Source organism: Haliaeetus albicilla, chromosome 8 (genome assembly GCF_947461875.1).
Source record: "Haliaeetus albicilla chromosome 8, bHalAlb1.1, whole genome shotgun sequence".
In the NCBI taxonomy this organism is placed as follows: Eukaryota; Metazoa; Chordata; class Aves; order Accipitriformes; family Accipitridae; genus Haliaeetus; species Haliaeetus albicilla.
Genome location: NC_091490.1, coordinates 2,136,515 through 2,159,901, shown reverse-complemented (window position 1 = coordinate 2,159,901; position 23,387 = coordinate 2,136,515). Strand labels below are relative to the sequence as shown.

The window sequence follows — 23,387 nt, the reverse complement described above, 5'->3', positions numbered from 1 at the left end:
CTTGAAATAAGAGGAGCTTGCTGTGCCTGGGGAGGCAGGTGTGCTCCAGCAACGAGCCGGCTCTCCCTGTGCCTCCCGGCTTTGGGAAGAGCCCGTGCAGGGAGCAGGTTCGCGGTGTTGTTAGCGTGGGGTTAATTTTGCCCTCGGAAAGAGGAGTTTCGGTCTTGCCACATGGCAGGAATTATTTCGTAAGGTCGAGACATCCCGCAGAGCCAACCGAAGCCGGAGCCATGCTGTGGTTAGCAATAACCTGTGAGTTTATCACCTGTGCCAAAACAGTATATGCTGGTGCAATGCGGAGGCTGCCGTAACTCGGCACTGAAATGGAGGAATTTGGTGAAGATAACTTATTTACCCATTGCCCAGCTTGGGAGCGGGGGGCTGCAGGGGAAATTACAGCTCTTCTGGCTTGTTTAAGGAATATAAGCCCTGCTGAGGAGCGTCAGAAGTGTTGTGGGAGGTGGGCTGCCAGGTCTGGAAGCAGAGCCGCTGGGATGCGGGATGGCTCCAGCAGCACCGTGCCCTGCTGCGCGACAGCTCGATGAATTTCAGATAACTTATTTTGGCGTGTCCAGGAGGGATTTGGGCAGGGAAGGTGCGTGCCCACCACCTGGGCGTCCTGGCACGTGTGCCAGCCTGGTTCCTCGGGGTGTTTCGGGGCTGGTCTGGGGGGGCAGAGGAGCAACGTTCGGCGCGTTGCGCTTGCCCCGGGATTACAAACGGATTTCCCGAAGGTGCTGGGCACCCTTCCCTGCAACCCTGCTGCCCGTGCTGAAAGTGCAGGCAGCTAAGGCAGGTCGCAGGAGCTCCTTGTGAGGATTAAAGAAACCATCTGTTAAATAATCCCGTCCCTCCGCCCAGGCACGCAGTGGCATTTCTCACCGGCCGGGGACACTTTGGGGCTGGGGACGCTTGATGCTGGAGATTCTGTTGTGGTGTTGAAGCTCACTTCCCCACTGGTGAATCCAAACCCTCACAGGTGCTTGGCTTTTGGGTTTTTTTAATGGGAAAAATGTTTTGGTTTTTTTTTTTTTTTTAATGGGGGAAAAATTGGATTATTTTTATTAATGGGAAAACGCTGCAGGTATTGCTCTCCCTGCTTGTGAGCAGGGTCAAGTCCTGAGAAATGTGTGTGGCTGAGTGGGATGGTCCTAAAGATGGTGAAGTTAAGCTTCCATCCCAGACACAAGGTCACACTAAAAAGCCGCATTTGCGAGTGCTGAAATGGGCTGGATGTGCTTAAAACGCTGCCGTCGTGCCCGGTGGGGAGGCAGCTCCTCTGCACGTGCGGGTTGGTGCTGATGGTCATAATCCCCATTTTTGCTGGGGGCTGAGCTGCGGCGGTGGCCTTGGGGACAGTCCCACGTCCACCCCTGGCCTGGTGTCCCCCCACCCTGGGACGGGGCTGTCCCTTGCAGCGATGGGTGCTGTTTTGGATGAATGCGCCAGGGACGTGGATCCCGTAGTCCCCGTGAACGGCTGCGAGAACTTCAGTGCAAGCGTAAGGGGTTTTTAAAGCATCTTTCCTGCCAGCAAAAGACAGAATACAACCGAACTTTTGGAGCTGGTTAAAGCCAATTTTGCCAGAACTGATTTTGCCTCTCGCGTATTTACTGGGGTAATCCTAGTAGTGTCCCATGAAACTCCCGCGTTGGCATTGCCCCTCACCTCCCAGCCAAACTCCCCCCTGGCCTTGTAGCAGTTCTGAGAAATGATTTTTCAAGCCGGCGAGGGTCGGACACCCCGTCGGGGGCTGGCCGGGACTCGGGGAGGCTCTGTGCCAGTTGGGGGGGGGGGGAGCTGGATGCTGTGGCCGGCAGAGAGAAATGGGGGGATGCGGCGGTTTGCTGGGACGAGCTCGTAGCATCTGGCTTGGGCGGCATCTTGTAGGGTGACAGTGATGGAGATCGGGGGTCCCCGGGTGGGGGGGGGGGGTCCCAGGCAGAGGCTGGGGGTCAGCTCCTGCAGCCCCCCCCCCCTCCTTCCCCAGCCTCTTTTGTTTGATGCTTCGGCCGCTTTTCACGCGAAATTAATTCCCAGGCGCTCTCGGGAGGCGGTGGGGGAGAAATTTCTCCCGCATCATCCTTTTCGGGGCTAATTGCTGGTGATGTGACGTCAGGCCGATGGGTTTCTCTCTCGAATGGCTGCGGGAGAGGCGAGGAGGGCCTGGCGCCCGTGGATGTGCACCCGAGCTCGCAGTGCTCGCCGAGCGCGCCGAAGCTCGCTACCGGAGCGAGCTCCGCTGCCTTATCCAGCCTGGATTTATTATTATTTTTTTCCCCCCGCCTCTTCCCAGCCGTTCTCCCCACACACTCCTAATCTGACAGCGCCTGGTAATTAATCTGGCTCCCCCAGCCGCTGCAATAGGATTAGAGGGAGGGGAAGTGCGTCACGAGGTACGAAGAGGGGTTATGCTTTTGGTGAAAGTGGCGGGGGGGGGGGGGGAGAAGGAAAAAAAAAAAAAGGGAAATAGGTTGGTGTGTTCCCCGGGGGGGTGTGTCGGGAGCGAGCGCGCATGTGAGGAGGTGTGGGGCGGGAGGGACCGACTGCGCCGGAGCTGAGCCCGGCTCGTCCTCCCTTTCTCTCAGCATCCTCCGGTGATCCTGGAGGTGATACAGGCACAGCAGCATCCATGGCCTGCCCTTAGCCTCGGCGCTTTTTTTTTCCCCTTGTTATTCTGGCAGCTAAGCAAGCCGGGATCAGAGGCGTTTGATTGAAGGGCTCGCGTTAAGCATCTGGTAACTGGGATCGTATTCTCCTGTATTTTTTCAGGCTCCTTGGAAATTGAGGAATGCAATTCTGCCACCATGATGGAAGGTAGGTGATGATCTGAGCATGTCTTTCGCCGGAGTTTTAAAAGCAATGGTGGAGGAAGGAGGATGTGCTGAACCTGCGTGCATGAATCCTTCTCCTTTTTTAAAAAAAAAATAAAAAAATCCTCCCCTCCCCCTAATCCCAGTCAAACCGAAGCACCCTGCCCACTGCCGGCAAGCTGGCGGATGGTGATATAATATCAAGCCCATCAGATTATTTGCAATTCCATCCTCAGCCCTGTGTAGGCAGTTCGGGGTATGCAAACGCCCGGTTACCCGGCGGAGCCGCCGGTTCCTCCGGCTGGCGGCAGCCTGGGCAGGGAGAGGGAGCCCAGGCCGGGGTGGGCTGGTTGGCATCCCGGTCCTTTAGGCGTTATTTTATCCTCTGCTTGGAAACCCACTTTCTCAGCCCGACATGATGCACCGAGGATGAATTTAAGTGTTATCTGTACGCACAGACCGGGGGCTGGGAAGCCTGGTGATGATAGATGGGATTCTGTGGTTTTATGGTATAGCTGTATGGATGAGCATCTTTTTGGTAGGAAACAAGGATATTTGAACCTAAGGTAATTTTTGCCATGTAGTGACACTGGTTTGGAGATGCAGGCTTTGGGGAAGGAGTGTGGGGGGGTGTTGGATTGAGGCTTATTGGAATAAAAAAAGAAATAAGAATGAAATACGGGCCTTGGGCACAAGATACTTCAGGGAACGTTGGGAGACTGTGCGTCTGATCATGTGTGGGAAAAGCCCCTGGGCATTAAAGAAATTTTAACCTATGTCGTTTGTCTCGGCCATATGTAAAGCTCTATTTATTTTTTTTAAATGCCTTCTGAAGTAAGATGCATGGAAAGGAAGACTTTTTAATTTATTTTTTTAAGCAGAATAGATACTTCAGGGCCAACAAGATCAAAATATTCTCTTTTTTAATTTTTTTTATGGCCCACTGGCCGAGGCAGAAGGGCCCACCTTCTGGAGCCGCATCCAGCGCGGGGCTCGCGGCGCTGCTGGCATGTTAACCAGGCAGCTGCCCGGCCTTCCCCGAGATGACAGGCAGAAATTGGGCTGCCTCTCGGTGTGTCCCTGTAAATCACGGTCTGTTACCCTGTCCAAATTAACCTGGAAAGGCATCGGGCTCCATGTAACCGAGACTTCTAGTATTGACTTAAAATATTTGCCTAACCTTGGAAATTCAGGTGCTGTAATGGCCATGTGTGAACACTGAGGAATGGCTGCTTGCTCTTTTTTGATTCCTTGGTGTTAAGGGAATGAGTGTCGTTCTCCTTTGATACGGAGAAATGCCTTCGGTGTCTTCTCTAATATTGATGATAAAGTCAGACAAAAGAGATCTGAATCTTAGGCCACGGCATCAAACTCATCACACCTTGCTGACATACATGATGTGCTGGGAACCAGGCACACAGCCTGTGCAAGAACAGGTAATTTTAGAGAAGATGTCATTAACAATGCGGTTTCTCTCAAAAGTGCCTTCATTTGTGGAGGAATTAATGTCGATAAATTGAAGTTGGCCTGCTGTAATTCTCAGTTTGTGTTATTTAACCAATTCTGAGGCTGGTTGGGGGGAAGGCGGCTGGGTTTTTGGATTGTTTTGGGTTGTTTTTTCTTTTCCTGGAGGATTTTTGCCTTGCTTGTGAAATGCCAATGGTGTGCTGCTGTGCGGGAGCCTTGGCCGCCGTGGCCAAGGCAGGTGGGTGCAGGCAAGGAGCTGGCAAAGGGTCCCCTGCCCCGCACCGGGGAGGTCGGCCGGGGCTGGGGCAGCCAGCTCCTCGGGCTCTGGCGGAGGTGGAATCGCCTTTCACGAACCAGTCTTGCATTTTTAAAAAAAAAAGTTAAAAAAAGAATATTAGCCATAAAAAGTTTCCCCATTACCTGTGACTTATTGAACTGCTTAGCATGTTCCCCAGCTAGCTAATGCATATGGGAACCTAGAATGGAAGTGAGAAAATTAGAAAAAAAAAAAAAACAACAAAAAAACCCAAAAAAACCACAATTACTGCTTTTGATGAATTTTTAAACAGTTGGAAACTGGCTCTATTTGTGGAAGAGTGAAACTTTTGTGACCAGGATCCTACTGAAACACTGATACCTTGCAGAGCTGCTTTATTTTAATATAAGAATGCTTTTGAATGTGCTTAGCTTAATTTGATCTGAAACTTTTAAACCCACACAAAACGCCTCTATTTCCCTGCACTAAACATGTTTAAAGGGTTTTTATTATGATGGTAATTATTTAAATCACTTGTCTTGCCAAAATGTTGGACACTGCTGGAAGCTGAGCGTGGAGCTCGGGGAGGAGCTGGGCTGTGCTGGTGCCCATGGGCAGCCCCAGCACCCCCGGGGTGCGGAGCATCACCTGTGGCCAGCAGGATGGACCTGGCTTGGTTGATGGTTTTGGATCCTCTTCTTTGGAAACAAGAGAATTTGGCTCCTTGGGAATGATGCAGGATGTGCAATTTGTACTAGTTTGTTCTTCTCCTGGTAAATGGGGAGAAAAAGTACGTATTTTTCACCGTATGCTTAAAAAGTCACAATGATACCTAAAGAAATTAAGTGTGGATGTTGTCTCAAGAAACCAGTCCTTGCTGGGAGGAGAACTGAACACATTCTACAGGGTGTCTCAACCACCAGAAGTGGATGGTCCTCCACCTCCATCCATGCTGGGGATGGTTTTGCTGTGCTTGGCCTCCCTCAAACAGGTGGAAAGCCCGTGTTGGATGGGGAGTAAACCACCCTCCCAGCTTTGAATGGACCAAAATAACCTGCAGCAAAACTGTATTGGGTGTCAGCACTAGATGTGGGACCCAAACCACTGCTGGAAAGGTCTCTGTGTGTGGCTGTAGATACAAGAGGTATTCGGATGTTCCCTTCGACTGGGAAATAACTCACTGGTACTCAGAAATGCACTGGGCATGTCGTGAAGGTAAACATCCGTGCACAAAAACAAGTTGTTTTTTTTTATAGTCCATCTGTTGCATCTCCACTGTACTGAAGGTATTTAATACAGCTTAATTAAGTTTTGAAATCACTGCTGCAACATGTCACTCAGGCCAGAAGCTCTGTGATCTTCAGAATGATTAGACAACCATGCGGCTAATGAGAGCAGCCATGGTTACGCTGGAGAAGGTAATTTCTTCTTCCGCGGGAGACAGTACCTGCGTTTCTCCAGAGCCCAAACCAGACGTTTGCCGGGGAGAAGCTTTCTCAGAGTGGGAATTTCTCTGTAACTCTCTTCTCCAGGCTTTTTTGCACCTGTTTCTGGGGAGTTCGGTCACTCTGGGAACTTCCATGGATGACTGGTCACACTGAAAATGGCAAAAACTTTCTTGCACCACCTTTTAGGAATGGTTGTCTCTAGGCCTTATGTTTTCATCATGCTGAACAGGTAGTACTGGGACCGGAGGCATCTGATGGCACATAAAAAAGCCTTTTTCTTGATTAGGCAAGAAAACTGGTTTTATTATGTTTTAGGTGGTCTTGTTTCAGTAAATGGTGTATTTAAACGTGCTTAGTGTTGGCCGTGTGACTCGGCAAGGAAATGACCTGGTAGAAACATTTGGTTTTTATTTGAGAAAGCCAATAGCAGGTTTGAGGCAATTAAAGTAAATTCAGGCACGGATGGCATACGCTAAATTAGGACCCATATTTTCCAATACGTTGTCTGAGCAGTAACCCATGACCGAGCTTGGGCTTGCAGAGGCTTAGGGCTTTGGCTTGCAGGAGCATCTCCAGCTGTGTCCTCTGGGATGCAAGGGGGATTTTTTTCAGACCTGCTGGAACCTGCTGCCTAACCGACAGGCCTGACACTGGTGAGGAAATTATTTTTTCATGGATGCAAGAGAAGATTTCTTGACCTTTCTGTCATGCCCGGCACAGCACAGGGCGATGCTGTGCCTGAGCCAGTGGCTCAGCTCCACTCGTAGCCTGGGGTGGGCACAGGGCTGGGGACATTTCACCACTTCTCAAATTCAAAGACAGGGATAAAGGTTTTTGGGATGTTTGGAGGGCCGGTGCTGCCTGCACGGGGAAGACTGAGGTTTTGAGCTGCTGAGGGTGAGGCACAAGTGAAAACGGGAACTTGGGAAGCAAAGCGTTTGCGATGGAAACGTCAAGGAGCTCTTTAGCTCTTGGTTTTGTGGGCTCAAAAGCTGGGGATGCAGTCAGCGTGTCCAGCCCGGAGCTGCTCAGGGGACGGTGATGTGCTCCCAGCAACTTCTCACGCACGCCAGGTTGGAGCTGGGCTGGCAAAATTGGACCCGAAGAGCATCCCCGTCAATACGGATTGAATTTGCTCAGCTGAAAAGGTTGTAGTAGCAGCAACCTCTAGTCTATTGGGAGGGAGCAAAATCCCTTTTTGCAGGCATTCAAACCCTTCCCCCTGAGCTGGTTTGGGTTTTTCCAGCTCTAGTCCACTAGCAGCGTGTTTCTCTGTGCTAAGGGAGGGAAGGGATAAATGGCTCTAGCTCAAAACCAACAACAACCAGACGAAAGGCCCCACCCAAACCCTGGGAATTTGGGAAATGCTTTGGATTGGGGCGGGTGGTATTTGCCAGTTAAAACCCCTACGGTGCCAACGTGGAGGCTGAAGTGCCGGTGCGGAGGATTTAAACTGAAATACATGCAAGGCAGCAACACCTGACGTTTGCCTCGTGCCTGAAATGATCAATGGGATGTAGCAGCTGAAAAAAAACCCAAAGAGGGTTTGGTTTTGGGGTAGAAAGGATAGAAAATATGGCAAAACTCAACAACTGCATGTGATGCAGGTCTGCAAAATGCCTCCCTGGAGTGAGCCCCAGTTTAAAGTGTGCCCTTGGGCATCTCGAACTGGTGCCCAAATGCAGCAATTTGGGTTTCTCTGCCAAGGCAGAAATTTTCTGCATGATTCATTGGCCTTATTCAAATTTTAAAGACGCTTTAGAAAAAAAATTACAGGTTAAATCAGATGTCTATTCTTCTTGAAACTCCATCACAGGGTCTTAAGCAGTTAAGGTGGAAAAACATGGTTGTGTGTGGAAACATTCTACCCTAAATACCGGTGTTGAGGCTGTGAAGCTGTAGGTAGTATAAAATGTGATTTACCTGGCACTTGTGCCAGGGATCCCGACCCATCACCGGGATCCGAGAGGGAGCAACGTGGAGGGAAAAGTGGAAAGGAGGGGAAGGCTGATCTCCTCCCCAAACCAGTGACCTTAAACTACTTGGATACCCAAAACTTGCTCTAGTTAGAGACTTTCACTAAAGATCCATCTGCCTTTGGAAAGTCGACAAGGTTGTGATGCTGGCTGCCTCCCTGCCCGGGCTGTGAGCAAAGCTCACTCCCATTTTCTGTGCTAGCCCAGTATAGCCTTTTTTTTTTTAACTTTAAGATGGTATATTTGAGTTTCTACAGGTTCAGTAGGAGAAAGGCGAACACCTGGCTGCCGCGCAGCTTGTTCATTAGCGGCGTGGGTTGTTCATGTGCAATGCAGCAGTACAAAGCGTAGCCCTGTTTGCCCTGCCAGCTATTGAATAGCCTCGGCTATTTGTTTTTAATAGAAGTTCAGTTGCAGGCTGATGTTTCTGGAGGCTTTTGAAGGTTTTTTGCTCTATCTGTGTGAATGAAAGAGGAGTAAGGCTTGTAGCGGTTACAGCTACTGGCGTTTTTTGCACTTATGGCCTCACAGAATGATTGATTTTAATTTTCAGTTTAGTTTTAGGTATGTTTTAATTTCATATGTGATCGCCCAGGGTGCATGTGCTTTCTTGGGGGCCAGAGGCATGGGATTTTGGGGCTGCCCTTTGGGAGCTCCTACCCTGTCCTCCAGTCCCCACCTCCTCCCCTGCCTATCAGTGGGCTTCACTGCAGAGGTGGGAAGGGGAAATTCCCTACCACGTCCCTATTTACACTGGATTAGTGCTGACAATGATAATATTGTTTGAAAGCAGTGAGGTACCAGGACTGGAAAATCGTACTTTGCAGCCCGTATTATCTGGGAGCCATTCCTTACCCATCCCAGCCTTGGAAAAGCACCCCTGAATTTGTCATATCTTTCTTTGCATTTAAATTATGACTTTTTTTAATGGTGCTTTTTTTTTGTTGCTGTGGTTTTTGTGTTGTTTTTTTTTAGGAGCGTTATTGAGAAAAAAGTCTCTCAAAATTCTCCACCTACGTGTTGCAGGGAATTTAAAACATCAACTTGAGATTAATGTCATCATGCGTAGGATGTGTGGAAATAATCTTGCAGGGAGGTTTTGGGATGGGTTGAGCTGAGGAGGACGGGAGCCGTGGTGATGCTGCGGGCAGGTTTTGCAGCTTGCCTTCATCACCCAGCTGCAGCTGCCGGTTTGGGTGCCTGGAGGATTTCGTACAGCCCCACAAATATATTGGTTTTCTAGAACTGGATCTATAGAAATCATTAAAGATGCACCTTGTTATTAGAGCCCATTAATAATAAATGGGTGTCAGGCTTTTAAATGCATGTGTGCGTGTTGGTGGGCATTTGGTTGTTTTGTGCTTCCCTTAAAATACCTTCCAGTATCACCAGTATTGCCCAGTGGGTGTGGGTGAGAGGGGCTGTACCCCGTGCCCTGCTCCTGTTACAGGCAGCATCAGCTTCAAGAACAACCTCATGCCTAAAACATGAGCCTGGATGAGTTTTCTGATGGCTTTTGTATCAGCTGAAAATGAAAATAAACTTGGGTATTATGAGACAGTATGAAAAAAATCTGTATCAAAATTATCCCTAAAGATCTGACCCTTCTCTCTGGGATGAGGCTTGGGGCAGTCAGTGGATGGACGCAGACCCAGCTCTGTACTTCTGGAGGAGCTATTTTTTTGGATTCACTATTGCTGGGAGCAGCGTGATCAAAAATCATCTTCCCCGAGTATTTTGCTGTCGGCAAATAAATTAATAAATGCAATGCTGCTGGAAACAGTTCTGTAGCCACTTTGTTACTGGTGGGGTTTGCCTGGAGCTGATGGTGTTGGTAAATATGCCTGATGACAAGCTCCTCTGGGGCACTTTTAGGTCTCTTTTAAGGTGCCCCTCCAAACATCAGAGGAGGACTTAATTTATAATATGGTTTATTGGAGTTTTGCAGGGACTTGGCCTGGTTTTGGCATTAGTGCAGAAGAGGCAAAAGAAGCCCGTGTAAGTGGTTATTATTAAGGTCATTTATGCTGTGTAAGTTATTAATGATAAGGTCATTTATGCTTCATGTTTACCTGGCTCCTTTCACCCGGGGACCTCGAGATCCTTCACGCCACACGGTTCCTCTGCGGGGAGGCAGATGGGTGGAAGAAGCTCCGTCGGTTTTGTCAAACGCTGCCTGGAAATGAAGCCTTTCTTCGGGTCAGGTCTCCTGCTCTTATTTTTAGTTACACTATTGCCACGGTTAATCACTGCTTTAAAACCAAGGTATTAATTTGACAGCTAGACCGTGGGAGGAACAGGACGGTTAGAGGAACTGGAAAGAAGTGTCTTGTCGTGCTTTATTTTGGCTGTAGATCTTCATCATATGCACATGTGATTATTGCAAATTTTTTTTTGGATGATCAAATGGAGAGCAGGCTGGCAGCTCACCCAGAGTTGTACCTTGTCCCCAGGGAAGCGGCTCCTGCGTCACGCAGGTGACAAACCCACGCCGCCAGCCCAGGTGTCCTCTTCTCCACCTGGGAAATCGGGAGTGGGAGTTCGTGGAGGGTCACACAGATGTCCCCTGCAGCGAGGTGGCCTTGATCGAGACGTCACGGGGTGGATGGAAGGCTGTTTCTTAGTGTCACGCCTAGGCAAGGATTTTGGTGGGTTTTAATAAGTCCTTACGTTCTGCATAAACAGTACGACTGCAAAATCGGTGTGTTTTTAATAGAAAATTGTCAAAGTAGTTGCTGGGAGCCTGTGGTGTGTGTGGAGGCAATGGATTTTAAGGAGATGCCTTTTAAAACAGGGCGGTGAGGTGGGACCTGCCTTGGCTGTGGCTCCAGCCGAGGAGCAGATGTAATGGCAAAGCCTTGCAAAGAAAAGGAGAGGTTTGCAGTGGGATTTTTTTTCTTTTTTTTGGGAGGGAGGAGGAAATATCAGCACGGGAGGATATAATGTGTGTGTGTTTCCCCTGGACATGCTGTCTGCAGGGAGCTGCCCCACCAGCAGCTGCTTGGTGCCAGGGGAGGTGCATGGGAGCACCATCACCTCCCTTTCCTGATACACCAAAAACCTAAAACCCCCTAAAAATAGAAATCTGAGTGTCATTTGGGAGGGAGAGCCTGTCCTGGACAACTTCTTAAATAGCACAGCAACCTTTAGAAATGCATCTGGTGTTTTTGTGTGTGTGCCAGCCGCGAATGAAAGCCACAACTGTATCCAGATTTCATTGACTGACAATATTGGTGGAGACGTTTGTGTCCCACGTCCCTCGGTTGCTGCACACCCGGGGTCTCTGCAAGTTGATATTAAAAAAATCTGATCTCTGGGGAAAGCAGGCGGTGAGCGATTTCTGCAACTGCTTTACTGAGGCTGGTGAATAACCCATGAGCAACAATTTGCATCTCTCTGATGTTAGTCCTTAAATGCTCAGCTCCATTGCAGAAGAAAAATGAATTGGCGCCCCATGTGTTGCGATGCATCCTGCTGATGCTACCCTTTATTTTAAGGCCTGGTTCCCAAGCTTTGCTTTGGGGTTGGGGCTTGCTCTGAGCTGGGCAGCCCCGCTGCACGGGAGGAGGGCTGGGCATGGGTCTGCTGAGCGTTTGTGCGATGAGATGGAAATGTTTGGGCTCCTGTTTGCACCCAGCTGCAGCGATGCCCGTTTTTACACTGGGTCTTGCCATGGAGAGAGCCCAGACCTATATTTATATGGAATATAAATATATTTCCCACATGCTGGGGCTGCAGTTAAAGGCTGGGGTCTCGTCCCTGCGCTGCAGGCACAGAAGTTAGTTGAACTGAATTGTGCCTGCAAAGCAAAGGGGCCAGTCTAATGCCCAGACACAGGTTTTGTCTCCAGGTGTATTTAAATAAGCCGGTGTGCGCTCCCTCGGCGTGCTGAGAGCCTGCAAAGCGGGGGTTTTGGCTCCAGGGCTGTGCCATTTCCCAGCCCTTTGAACTCCTAATTCCGACTGCTGCAATGAATTTTTGGGTGGCTTGCAAAGGGAAAAAGGTGCAGGCTAAAGGGAAGGGAAAAGAAGTGAAGGTCCTGGGAGCCCAAACCCCCCACCCTGGGTATGTGGGGATGGATGCTCGCTGCTCCGGAGCGGGAGCAGAGCCCGACACGGGGGCTGCTGCTCCAGGGCAAGCAGGACACGTGTGTCAGCAGCCACAAACCCAGAGGTGGCCACTTGGCCACAGGACTTTCCCTAATTTCTTCTTCACGTCTAGCAGCTGCAATAAGATGTGTATTTTTAGAAAGGTGTTGAATGTTAATTCAAAATCTCCTTAGGCAGAGTTCACTGCAACCTGTTCAGAGACTTAATTACCCTCATGGTGGAAAATGTGACTCTATTTCTGAGTCAGCCACGGGATCTTGTGTTACCTCTGCCCATTGGAGTGGAGATCCCTTCGTGGCCATATTTCCATTCCCAACAGAATACTTAGACCCCAACGCAGCCGCTCCTGATGTGGTTTTTGGTGCTGTGCCGAACAGACGAAGCTCGTGTAGGTGCCCATCTCCAGCTCTTCCAGCCTTTCGGCTGCCCCGTTGCTCTCCTATCAGCCGTGTGCCAGCTCTGGGGTGGCTCCAGAAGCGTTGGGTGCTGGGGTTGGGTGCAGAAGCTGAGCAGGACCAAGCCCAGGTGTGATGCCACCTGTCTGCTCCTCTTTGGCATGTCCTTGCTTGATGGTGGGGCTTGGGTTTAGTACAAAACTTTTTTTTCTCCTCCAATGGTGACCAAGAGCATCATCACTGGACCCCCCTGGTGAAAGGTGATGTACCACATCTCAAAATAGCATTATTTACAAGAGTCAACAGGCACCTTGAACCAGGAGCAACCACTCCTACTGTAGGAGAAAATTATCCCAGAGCAGTAACTTGCCATGTTCTATGTTATTCAGACTTATCTGCAATCTTGGTTTAGGCTCTCAAACACTGTTAGTCCTTCAGTGTCTTCCAACTGAAACTTCTGATAAGGACCAAACTTCTCAGCATTTATTTTTATTTAAAAAAAACAAACCCCAAACAACAAAAACCAAACCCACAACTATTGTTGCTCACTTTTGTTTTCAAGTATCTCCTTTCCTGAAAGCCACAGGCAAGATGCCAACAATGTTCTGCTCTGGCAGAGAGTGACAGAAGTGGCAGTGAGGCCGCCATCCCCTTTTTTTTTCCTCTTTTTTCTAACAGGGAGAAACTGTTGTAAGCATGTGGAAGATTGTGATATGTGTCTGTGGGACTTTGCTAACCAGATAAGAATTTTTTTCAGTACTTTGGAAAACCAATAGGGTGAAGTAAGGACCTTTTAATGCCTGGCTAGCTTGTTATCAAGGATGGCTTTGTTAGCTCCCTCCATGGCAAAGCTAAGTGTAGTGGTTTAGTGACAGTTTGCACTGGAAACTATTAGTTTACTGGGATGAAATATTAAGTACAGCAAGGTCACGCAACCGCTGGCCAGAGCTGCCTGTGCATACAGCATTGCATGTCTTCAGAGGGGGCTTCAACTGTTTGTTTTAAAAATGACTTTTTATGTATTTTGAGGTAGCAAAGTAAGTAAGCTCCTGCAGATGACTCCTCCAGCCTTTTGCAAGGGGTTTTCCAGTAAACTTTCAGAAAAATAATTTCCTGAGTGGTTAAAACGTAGACTTTTTTGTGTGGGGAGAGTACTAAGCCCAGTTCTTACCCTTGGGAGCAGGTGGTTTCTGGACCCCCACCAGCCAAATATCAATCAAAATTATCATCACCAAAAATCTTCAATTCTAGGTAAACCTTGTCACTTGAAACCAAGGCTTACACACAGGTCAAATGTCCATCACACTGGGGATTTCGGTTCTTGCTGGCAAGCACGGCTGTCCCCCTTGGCCCCATCTCCAAGGGTCTGGTGGTGGTCGTCCTTTCCCTGAGCAGAGGTTGGTGGTTTCCATCAGTGGGACTTGAGACAAAAACTTCTGTACCAGGTGCTGTTAAAGCCCAGGGGCTGTTCCTGTTCCCTGAGCCACTGCCATGGCACCTTCATAGGAGCTTCGTCCGAGTGTGGATGCGCGGTGGTTGTAGTTGGTTTGAAGCAAGATACTTTGTGGCCTCAGGAAAGATTCCTCTTGGGAAAGAAGTTCTGGGTTATTTTGTATTTTTTTTGATACAAGAGGAGCTGAGCCATAAGAAATGCTTTGAAATGTGTTGTTTGGGGTTTTTGTTGTTTTTTTTTTTTTTTTTAATTAAATTGGTAGGAGTATCTTCCTTGTTTTTTTTCCTGGGAGCTGTGGTCCTGGAGGATGTCCCTGTGCTGTGAAGGATGTGATATCTTGGCCGGTGAAGCAAAGCGCTTGAGCGGGATGGTCCCAGCAGGAGAGGCTGGCGGAGAGTGGGGAACCACAGCGTTTGCTGGGAACAGGGAGCTGCAGAGTGTGTTGTCGGAAAGTGTAGAATAGTGTAAAGTTTTTCCTCCTAGGGAGAGGAAACCTTGAGAATTGAGGGGAAAATGAACCACCAGTCAACTTGAAATAGAGAGGGGTTTTAAAGTTCTTTCCTCAAGGGGATAAGAAGGGTAATTTATTGACTGGGAAGACAGACATTTGGTATAAAGACCTGGCATGCACTGTTTATGTCACTTTGCACAGAGGATGGGAGGCTAATGCCAGAAATAAATGGCATTTCCCCCTTGACAAGGGGGAAAATAGAGATTGACCACAGCAGACCAAATGCAAAACTATTTGTGATACCAGGAGGCTGGTGAAGCCCGTAGCCTTGCCTGGGCTGGGGACCGGCATGAGGTTGGGAAATACAAGTGCTGCTGGTTAAAAAGTGAATCTTTACTAAAACTTAGTCTGCTGCGGTAGCTGAGAGATGCACCATTTTAAACTGGGAAAGAAACCGGGTAACAGCGGTGGCAATGGGGTACTAATGGCCTGTGGTGATGGGTTTGGGGCTGGAGCCTGGTGCCTGCGGTGACTCGGCGGCAGGCGGGGGGAAGAGCAGCAGAGAAGACCTTGTCTGGTGAAGAAATCCTCTCGTAACCCCTGACCGTGGTCTGCAGGGCCACGCTGCTGCAGAACGAGCCCCTTAAGACTGCCGACATAAACAGTCCCATCACTGCCCAACCGCTGCTTGCTGATGGTCCATCCTCTCTTCTCTGGAGTAAAATCGGCAATTAGACTTGTAAATGAAGGCGGTTAAAATATTAATGACTGTATCAAGGTAGTGTGTGGAGGGGTCGGTTCCCTGCCGCTTTATTAAGGCTGGTGAAAGGCTGGTAATGAGCTTCAACGTAAAGGTTGGTTTAGGTAAAGCATTTTAAAAGTTATGAAGATGTATACTAATTTCATTACATATAAAGTGGACAAAAGCAAACATAACATGGACTGAAGCAGCGTGGTTACTAAGACTTGACTTCTGCTACCGAGGATGAAGTAGTCGAGGATCCCTGGGTTTGCAATGGACGAAACGTGCCCATTTTCATGTAAAATATGGCATCGGCGCAGCGGCTGGGCCCATGGTAGGTGCGGGCTGCTGCTGTGTCAAGGCAGGGGAAAATTCTGGGCTGACTTGCAGAGAGTGCTTGAGACGCTGCTGTTTGGGTTATTTATTTGGGGCTTGATGTGGTTACACCCTCACTTCTTAAATTTACCATTTGACTTTTTCCTCTGGATATGACTCAGGATTTCAGTAGTTTTGTCTTGCCCTTGGTTTTGTCTTGCTGAGCAAAGGGAGGATTGTTATTTCGTTAGTAAAGCAAGCCAAAACCAAATACGAAGTCCTTTGGCTATGAAACAACAGCAGGTTTCCATGTCTTCTATGATGCCCATCCTCCTGAGCGAGTAGCTCTTTCTCCAGGGACCCGCCTCGATATTCAAGGGTCCAGAAGTAGCAGCTGCTCCCACTGCCTGGGGATGGAGGGCGAGGGACTGGGTTTGGGAGAACAGGGTTATTTTTCTTCTAGAGGTGTTAAGTGTTTGGTGTAGCAAATAAGATGTTGGTAGCTCTTAAGAGTAAAATAGGGAAAGCTTCATAGTGTTAAATACTAATTCCTGTTCTTAGATGCCAATTCTTAGGTATACCAGGAAAAAAAAGGGTAATAAAAGGTGAATAACGCCTCCTGATTCAGAGAGCTATTTGTGATTGAGATGAGATCCCTGATACACAGCAGTTGGTTCAGCCTTGGCTTGTGGCTACTCTCAGTCTTTGAGTAAGAGCATTCGAAGCCATTTGGCTGGCTTGATGAGGACTAATTGCAACATGTGAAGTTGCTGTACCTTGGAAGGGCTGGTGGCTTTCCCCATGTTTGGTCTCTGCGGGCAAGGCTGGTTTTGTGGCCGTTGACGTGGTTTTAGGCACTCTTGCTGCTGCACAGGTAATAGCACCCAAATGGCTCTGGGCTGTCGTTGCACGAGGCTCATTGAGGAAAACCTGCTGGAGGAGGCAGCACAGATGTCAAATAAGTCCGTCCGCTAACATTTTAGTCAAATGTCCCCTCCAGAAGAAGGCTGTCACGCTGGTCTTTGAGCAGGACGCATGGGTGCGGTATTTGGTTGCTGGTGGTTTCTCCAGCTCGTGCAGGTGATGGTCTGATGTGGTGGGTCTTACTGGTGCTGCTGTGCCCCTTCAAAGAGCATCAGCTAAGGAGTGGGGGTAATGTATGGCCTTTCCTGCTTGGAGACCTCTGCTTTAGCCACCTAATAACTGTGCAGAATGAAATCAGCTGTTAATCTTCAAAACAGGGGTGAGGAATGTAGGAGCTGCCTGTGGGAAGGCAGAGTTTCTGCCTGCCCCCCTCCTCCGGTGCTGTGAAACCAGCAGGAAAGCTCAAGCTTTTGTCCTGACCTCTATCCAACGCAAAGCGCAGTTTTAAGCTGAGATTAAAACAGAGACCTGCTGCCTGCCCCACAGCGCTGGGCAGCCTGCAGAGGTGGGTTCCCCCTTGTATTTTGGATGTGACAAAAGGGAAGAGGCTTCGGGAATGTGGGGAGGGACTTCTGTAACTCTTAATGTTGTATACTTGAGTGCGTTAACATTTCTGCTATGAGAATTATTAGGATTCTTGTCAGGTAGTCAGTCCCCAGGGCGAATGGATGGAGAGAGGGCTAGGAAGGCTACAGCTGCAGGGATTTAAATTGTCCCCCTCTGATGCTGATGTTAGCTGGGTACCACATCACACCCATCTTTATTGCTCTGGTACTTTTGGTGGCCTGGGACACCTCTGGTAGCCCTGTAGCTGATGGGATTTCGGTGGCTGAAGGCTGTAGCACTGCTAGGCAGAGTTAGCCGGGGTCAGAGGAGACGTGTTCCCAGTGTGCCCTGTATGACCTGTGCGGCAAGGTGGGGTGCCTCGGGGTTTTAGGAAACCCTTTCCAGGCTCAGCAGCAAGCGGGCATCCAGCCCCAGCCAGAGCCCTGCAAGGGGACGGGTCTGGTGGGGTGAGGAGAAGGTGGGTGTCTTGCCCAGTTGCCCCCAGAGGTGCTGGGTAGAGAGTGAGGACAGCTGAAGGAGTGGGCTGTGTCTTCGGGTGACACATAGAGCCTTTTGTGCTGGTGTCACCCAGCGCTGCCATCGCAGGGCGATGCGGCTCTCTGGGTCTTCCTGCGGGAGAGTGATTTGGATCCGGCACCCAGTGCTCCTTGGTGGGGAAAGGTGGGATTTGGTCTCCATTCAAGGTGCTGCTTCAGAGAGCATCACCCGAGGGGTGATTTCATCTCCTCCCTGCTCTGAGCCATCCCTTGATGCCCCACATGGCTCTGCTCTATTTTCTTATTTCATGCTGTCTTTCTGCCGCTTCACTGCCTCTTCTCTGCTTTCTCTCCCACTTACCATCATCTTTTCTCTTCCAGCAGTAAATCTGTCTTGTTCTGGGGTGTTCCCCTGAACCGTAGTGCTTCCATGTAGCGTCCCCTCTGTGGACAAGGTCTTATTATTACTTTTTATCACGATGACTCTTGCCAGAACAGGTTTTATGGTGCTTCAATTCCTAAAGCCAACCGAAGCGAGACTCGAGGACCACAGCGTGCAGTGCCCTTCCATGCCCAACCCTCAGCTCTGTCCCTGCACCATCAGACGGGATATTTTTAACAGCTCCCTGACCACATCAAGGGAGACCTGAGCTCCTCTGAGCTGCAGCCCAGCAGAGCTGTCCTGGAAAAATCACCGCGTTGTCCCCCATGGAACCGCAGACTTCTCTGGTGTCACCGTCAGGGGACAGGCAGCCAGTGCCTGGCCCCGGGGCGGGCGGTGGGGTTCGGCAGGGGACCCGCTCCCACCGCCTCTTGACAACCGTCTCTGAAGGAGGCTTTCATTTTTGTTCTGCCTTTCCTAAATATCCCTTTTTCCCTTCAATCATTACCATTTTAAGCAGATGGTGGGCCTATTATATAACTGAGCAGAAGGCTTCGTTACAAAATTTAGCCAAATCAGGCGCTTCTTCAGATAAGACTGAACAACTCCTCATTTCTGGGGTTTTTGGCCCTCCCTGTTCTACTTTGAGTTTGGAGGATGAAGTTATTCTAGGGGGTGAGATTAATGGAAACCTTCCTCGGTTATTAATAACTTGCATGAGTCTTGAAGAAATTGTAGGGAAGCTGCAAGGCATGATGTAGAAAAAGCAAGCTGTCCACGCAAGGTTGCAGGATGAGCCCATGGGGTTCAGCATCGCTCCCAGCTCCTTGTGCTGCCCTCAGCTGCTGGGGGCCTATGGATCCCATAGGCTGGGGGTGTATGGATCCCATAAGGGGTTCCTTCATCCCTGACCGTGGAATGCTTGCATTGGGCAGAGGAGGGAAGTGCACTGGGTGTGGTGGTTTTTTTTTATGAGCACTCCCTTTGTTTCCAATTTCACAAGGAAAATGTCCAACCCAAGGCTCCATGAGCAGCACCAGGGAGAGCTGCTGGAGCCTCTCCTGGTCCTACCCTGGCTGGCTTGGTCCTAGTGTTGGCCTAAAAAACCCACCTGGCCATGGGGTATTGAGAGCCTGAAGCACCCCCCTGCATTCTGATAATATTTAAATTAGTGTTTTTGATGTGCTGCAGAAAGCTAGCATTTGTGTGCTTGTTGCAACCTTCAGTCAATGCCCAGAAGAGTAGGACGTTCCTGGGAAAATGGAAAATAATTTCAATTCAAGGGCATGTTCAAAGCAGGAGGCAGACCAAAGAAATCCAGTCTCCCCCAAAAGCATCAATCAAATGAACTGTGCTGGAGCAGACAGCTTGTAGGATGAGTGCTCCCGCGCTTCTGCGGTGTCGAGCCAGTTTCAGGTGAGCTACAGGAGATTTGGCTCTTTTGGCACATCGCTCAAGGTAGAAGCTTGAGGGTGTTTGTTGAATCCTAGGCAGTATTTCTTAAGAAAGCACGTTCTAGCACAAGTATAGCTGTGTGGTTCTGGTACGATGGATGTTGCTTGAGCTGTATCCCGGTCGTGGCAGCGCCGGTTTGTGCCGCCGAGCCTTGTCGGCACCTTCCAAAGGCGTTGCGTTCCACATCGGGGAGAAGAAGGCTTGCAGAGGTGGGGCTGTGTGGGCAAGCGTGTGGCTAATGGGACTCCTAATGAGTATGCTGTGATTCCTGCATGCTTGATACAGTCGTTTGCTGTAGGCCAGCTTGTTGCATCAGTGTGAGCCGTTGCATTTGCCTCTCCAGGTTGTTGCTGCATCCTTGCAGCAGTGTCCAACCCACAGTGCTTCATGTTTGGGTAATTTCCAGACCAAAGCAAAACTCCTAGGAGCTCCAAAAGGAAGAGGCCAGCAATAGCTGTTCTAGAGTCAAGGGCCATGGTTTATATTGGCTGCTTCAGCCACCAGGATCTCTAAATTACACCGTGACCTAAATTAATTGGTATCGTATGGCTGGCAGCGATTGCGTGACAAGCATGTCCGGCAGTGTCCAATGTGAGAGCAGCTTCTAGCTCCAGCCGGGTCTCAGTGGTCGGGCTGGATGGCCACCACCAGCAGAAAATCATCTGCATGAAAACCAGCCAGCCAGGTGAAAAGTGGTGGTTTAAAATGTTCCAAATCCCTTCCTTGGTGTGCTTGCTGCAAGCAGTTATTAAAAATCTCTCTCCTGGATAGCTCTTAGCCCTGAGAAGGAGAAACTCATGGAAACCCACTCTCTTCCATCTGTTTTTAAAAGTGATGTGGTGGTGGTCACTGCCCCAATAGGCTCTGTGGCTTCTGGGGCATCCTGCTTCCCAGCCAGCTCCAGCATCATTGGTACCAGGCATCACTTTAAGCACTCTGCAGATCAAGAATCAGTGCAGAAGATAACCAACCTCATGGTTTAGACTGGGTTTTTCACACCAAAGAAGGGTTTTCCCACTGTGCATTAGTACCCACATGCAGCACGGCAAAGGAGTGTATAATTAGCTAATAAGCTTAGAAATATTAACTGTGAAATATGTAGTCACGCATGCTGAGATTAAGTTAATAAGTGTTAAGTGAACAAACAAAAGGCATAAGTAAATGTACACACTACCTGCAAAGTCCTGCTGGCAGTTTCTTGGGTTTGGGTCTTTCTTCTTTAACTTCTTTATGAATTACAGCTGACAAGGGAATAAGGAAACTTTTGGAGGATTTATCTGAAGTGTAAGATTAATATTACATTCTTATTTATATTCCTTCTATCCCCAGGATTGAAAAAACGTACAAGGAAGGCCTTTGGTATACGCAAGAAAGAAAAGGATACTGATTCCACGTAAGTCAATGATATATAAACCACATTAATATATAATGATACTGGGGAGAAGTTGATGCCTATGTGCCAGGACAGGAAGGAAGTCAGTGTATCATGGGCATTTGTCATCCTTGGATCAAGTCTTGTAAAAACAAATACATTTAAGCTGTTTCCCCTCGTACATCCAGCAGCCAACAAATAAGGTATTTTCTCAGTGGTGCTGCAGAGATAATAAAGCCAGTTCTCCACGTGTTTGCAATTTATGGTGACAGCGGTGATCAGAAGAAAATTACTCCTCTGAGAGTTTCAGCAGATTAATCTCTGCCCAAACTACTGATTTGCCCGTCTGCTGAGATCTTTTTAGATGCAAATTCAATTTAAACAGATGCCTGTGCAGGCAGCGAGGCCGTTGGTGGAGCGAAGAGCTGGTGGTTGGGGCAGGCTCGGGATGGCGAGGGCTCACGGAGCGCATGCTCCTTCGGCTTTGCTTTTTCTTCCTGGGAAAACATCTGGCGCGGGGTGCTCGCCACATCTGGCGCGGGGTGCTCGCCCCAGCCTGGGGAGGGCTCTTGGCTCTCACTGATGTGGCTTTGGGGGGCGGGCGGGTATGTCCCAAAGCAGCGTGGCAAAGGAGCCCGTGCAGCCCATCTTCTGGGGATGGAGAGGGGGGAAAGGCAGCGGGGACCCCCGCTCCCACACCTGCGGCATCGTCCAGGCCTTTCCAGAAGTACTTCACGTCTGGAACAGCAGAAACCCTATGGGGTTTTTTTTTTTGTAATTTGTTTCCCTGAGCTATTTTGTATCTCAGCGGCATTTGGTGAGGCTCCCCATGTGAAGGGACAGCCGCTGCAGCTCTGCAGGTCTGGCCACGCTCCCAGGGCCGTGGTGAACCTGGCTACACTGGCACCTGCGGGGCTTTTTCTGCTGCAAAAGGGGGCCCAAAAATACGGGGGGGATGTGGAGCACATCCCAAAAGAGCTGTGCAGCACCGAGCTGTTGTCCTGCTGGAGAAGGGGGCTTCCCACTGGGAACGGTGGCTGTCCATCCACCAGCCAGGAGCTCCTGCTCCAGCCGTGTACAGCTTCATTTATAATTTATCGGAAGGATGGGCAGGAAACGGGCTGCTTTGCAGCTCCCTCTTCTGCTCATGGAAAATCAATGGAGCCAGGTCTAGGTCCTGGTTTTAGCCAGCACTGTGATTTCCACGTCTGCTTGCAGCACCCCGCTCTTCCTAGAGGCTGGGGAAGGTGGTGGCCCGCGGAGATAACGAATCCTGGGGCGTTCGTGATGGTAACGAGCTGGTAGAAAGGCCACTGTGGAGCAGGCGCCGCAATTAGCGAGCAGCAGTGATTAGCGTGTCGCGGGGTCGGGTGGCGGTCATCGCCCCAAATGCCTTCAAGCGCTTTCCAAATCCCCCGTGGGCAGCCGGCGAGGGGCGGTGGGCTCAGACAGACCCTCTGGTCACCCCCCCGCCACAGCCAGGCCACCGCAGTCCCGGGACCTGGGGGTGGGCACCGCAGCGTGGGGATCTCCGGAGGTTCTGCCTGGGTTTTGGGGGGATGTGGGTTGCGCTGGAGGTGTAGCGCGGTGGCGAAGGACCTGCTGCCCCCTCCTCTCTGCCGGGCGAGGGTCTCCGCGGCCAGGATACGAGCGGGAGGTGACATTCCCTGCGCCGGGGCTCATGCGGCACGGTGGGAAATATAGAAGCAGAGACAATTTCTGCTGCTTTGGAAGAATTTTGGAGATATTTGTGCAAAGAGATTACATGTGAGATGAGAGAGAGGGGAGGCAGACAGGTATGAACTGGAGAAGTTCGATGAAAAGTGTTTTTTATTCTCTGTTAAACCAGAGCCGGACGGGCAGCAGCTCCCTGCAGGGTTTCTGGGATGCCCTGAGTCAGACGTTAATTGGTGGCAAATCTCTGGCAATGCGTAAAACTTGGGAGTGTGTGGGAGGCGGAGGAGCCTGTCTGGTTTTCATAAACATATTTGTCTTTTCACTAAATAACTTGGCATCCCTAGACAGTGTTTAAATACGGCGGCTGAGCCTGCCACGCCGTTTGCCGTGACCGAGGTCCAAATCCCATAAGCAGCCGGGGATTAGGATCCCTGAGGAGTCTCATCAATTTTCAAATCCGTTCAAAAAAGAATTGACTGTGCTTCTGGCAGAAGAAAAAAAAATAAATCTCTAAATTACTCTATACGTAACTTTTATTGTCTTCTGCAAGAGGATGCGCACCCAGGGTAGGGCTGTGACCACGGGATGGGTGCATGGATGCTCCTCAGCCAGGAGACTGATCATCGGCAGGAACACTTTATTTACTAATAAATATAAAATTTGTCATCTGATAAAATGAGAGCAATGGCACAGAGACCCTTATGTGGGTTTCATGAGGAACACATGGCAGGTAATTCAGATTTGCTGACAATTTCATAATGAAACCCGTTGCTGCTGTGGATTCGTTAAGAAAACCGTTTCCACAAGTTAATCAGGCGGCGGTGCGGTTTGGGAGCTAATGTGGCTGCCTTCCTTTCTGTTTTTTTGCAGAGGGTCACCAGACAGGGACGGCATCGTAAGTATTGCACGGACCCCAGCCCCGCTCTCCTCTCCTGCCGCGGGCCCTTAGGCGCTAATTCCTCCATCAGCGTTTTGTGAACCGTCTCTTCCTTGCTGTTTAATATAGAAAATACATGTCAGTAAGAAGCTATCTGTTTAAAATAATGACGTATTCCAGGTTTTCTACAAAATTAATATAAAGAAAATAACAGTAGAGAAACACCTGACGA

At 49.6% G+C, this 23,387-nt stretch overlaps 1 protein-coding gene across 21 annotated transcripts in view; it reads left to right on the top strand.

The window, feature by feature from the left end:
• The first annotated feature begins 873 nt into the window (after window positions 1-873).
• Window positions 874-23,387, top strand: part of SGIP1 (SH3GL interacting endocytic adaptor 1) — a 56,816-nt gene continuing 34,302 nt past the window's right edge. For 5 of the 21 annotated variants that reach the window (XM_069788471.1, XM_069788470.1, XM_069788479.1 and 2 more), the window contains exons 1-3: window positions 2,491-2,817; window positions 20,559-20,622; window positions 23,149-23,173. In XM_069788471.1, coding sequence (XP_069644572.1) covers window positions 2,808-2,817; window positions 20,559-20,622; window positions 23,149-23,173 — 99 coding nt within the window. In that variant the 5' untranslated portion in view covers window positions 2,491-2,807. Of the gene's footprint in view, window positions 980-2,172; window positions 2,397-2,486; window positions 2,818-20,558; window positions 20,623-23,148; window positions 23,174-23,387 lie in introns of those variants that run through there. The other 16 variants (XM_069788475.1, XM_069788480.1, XM_069788464.1 and 13 more) reach the window with 8 other exon arrangements.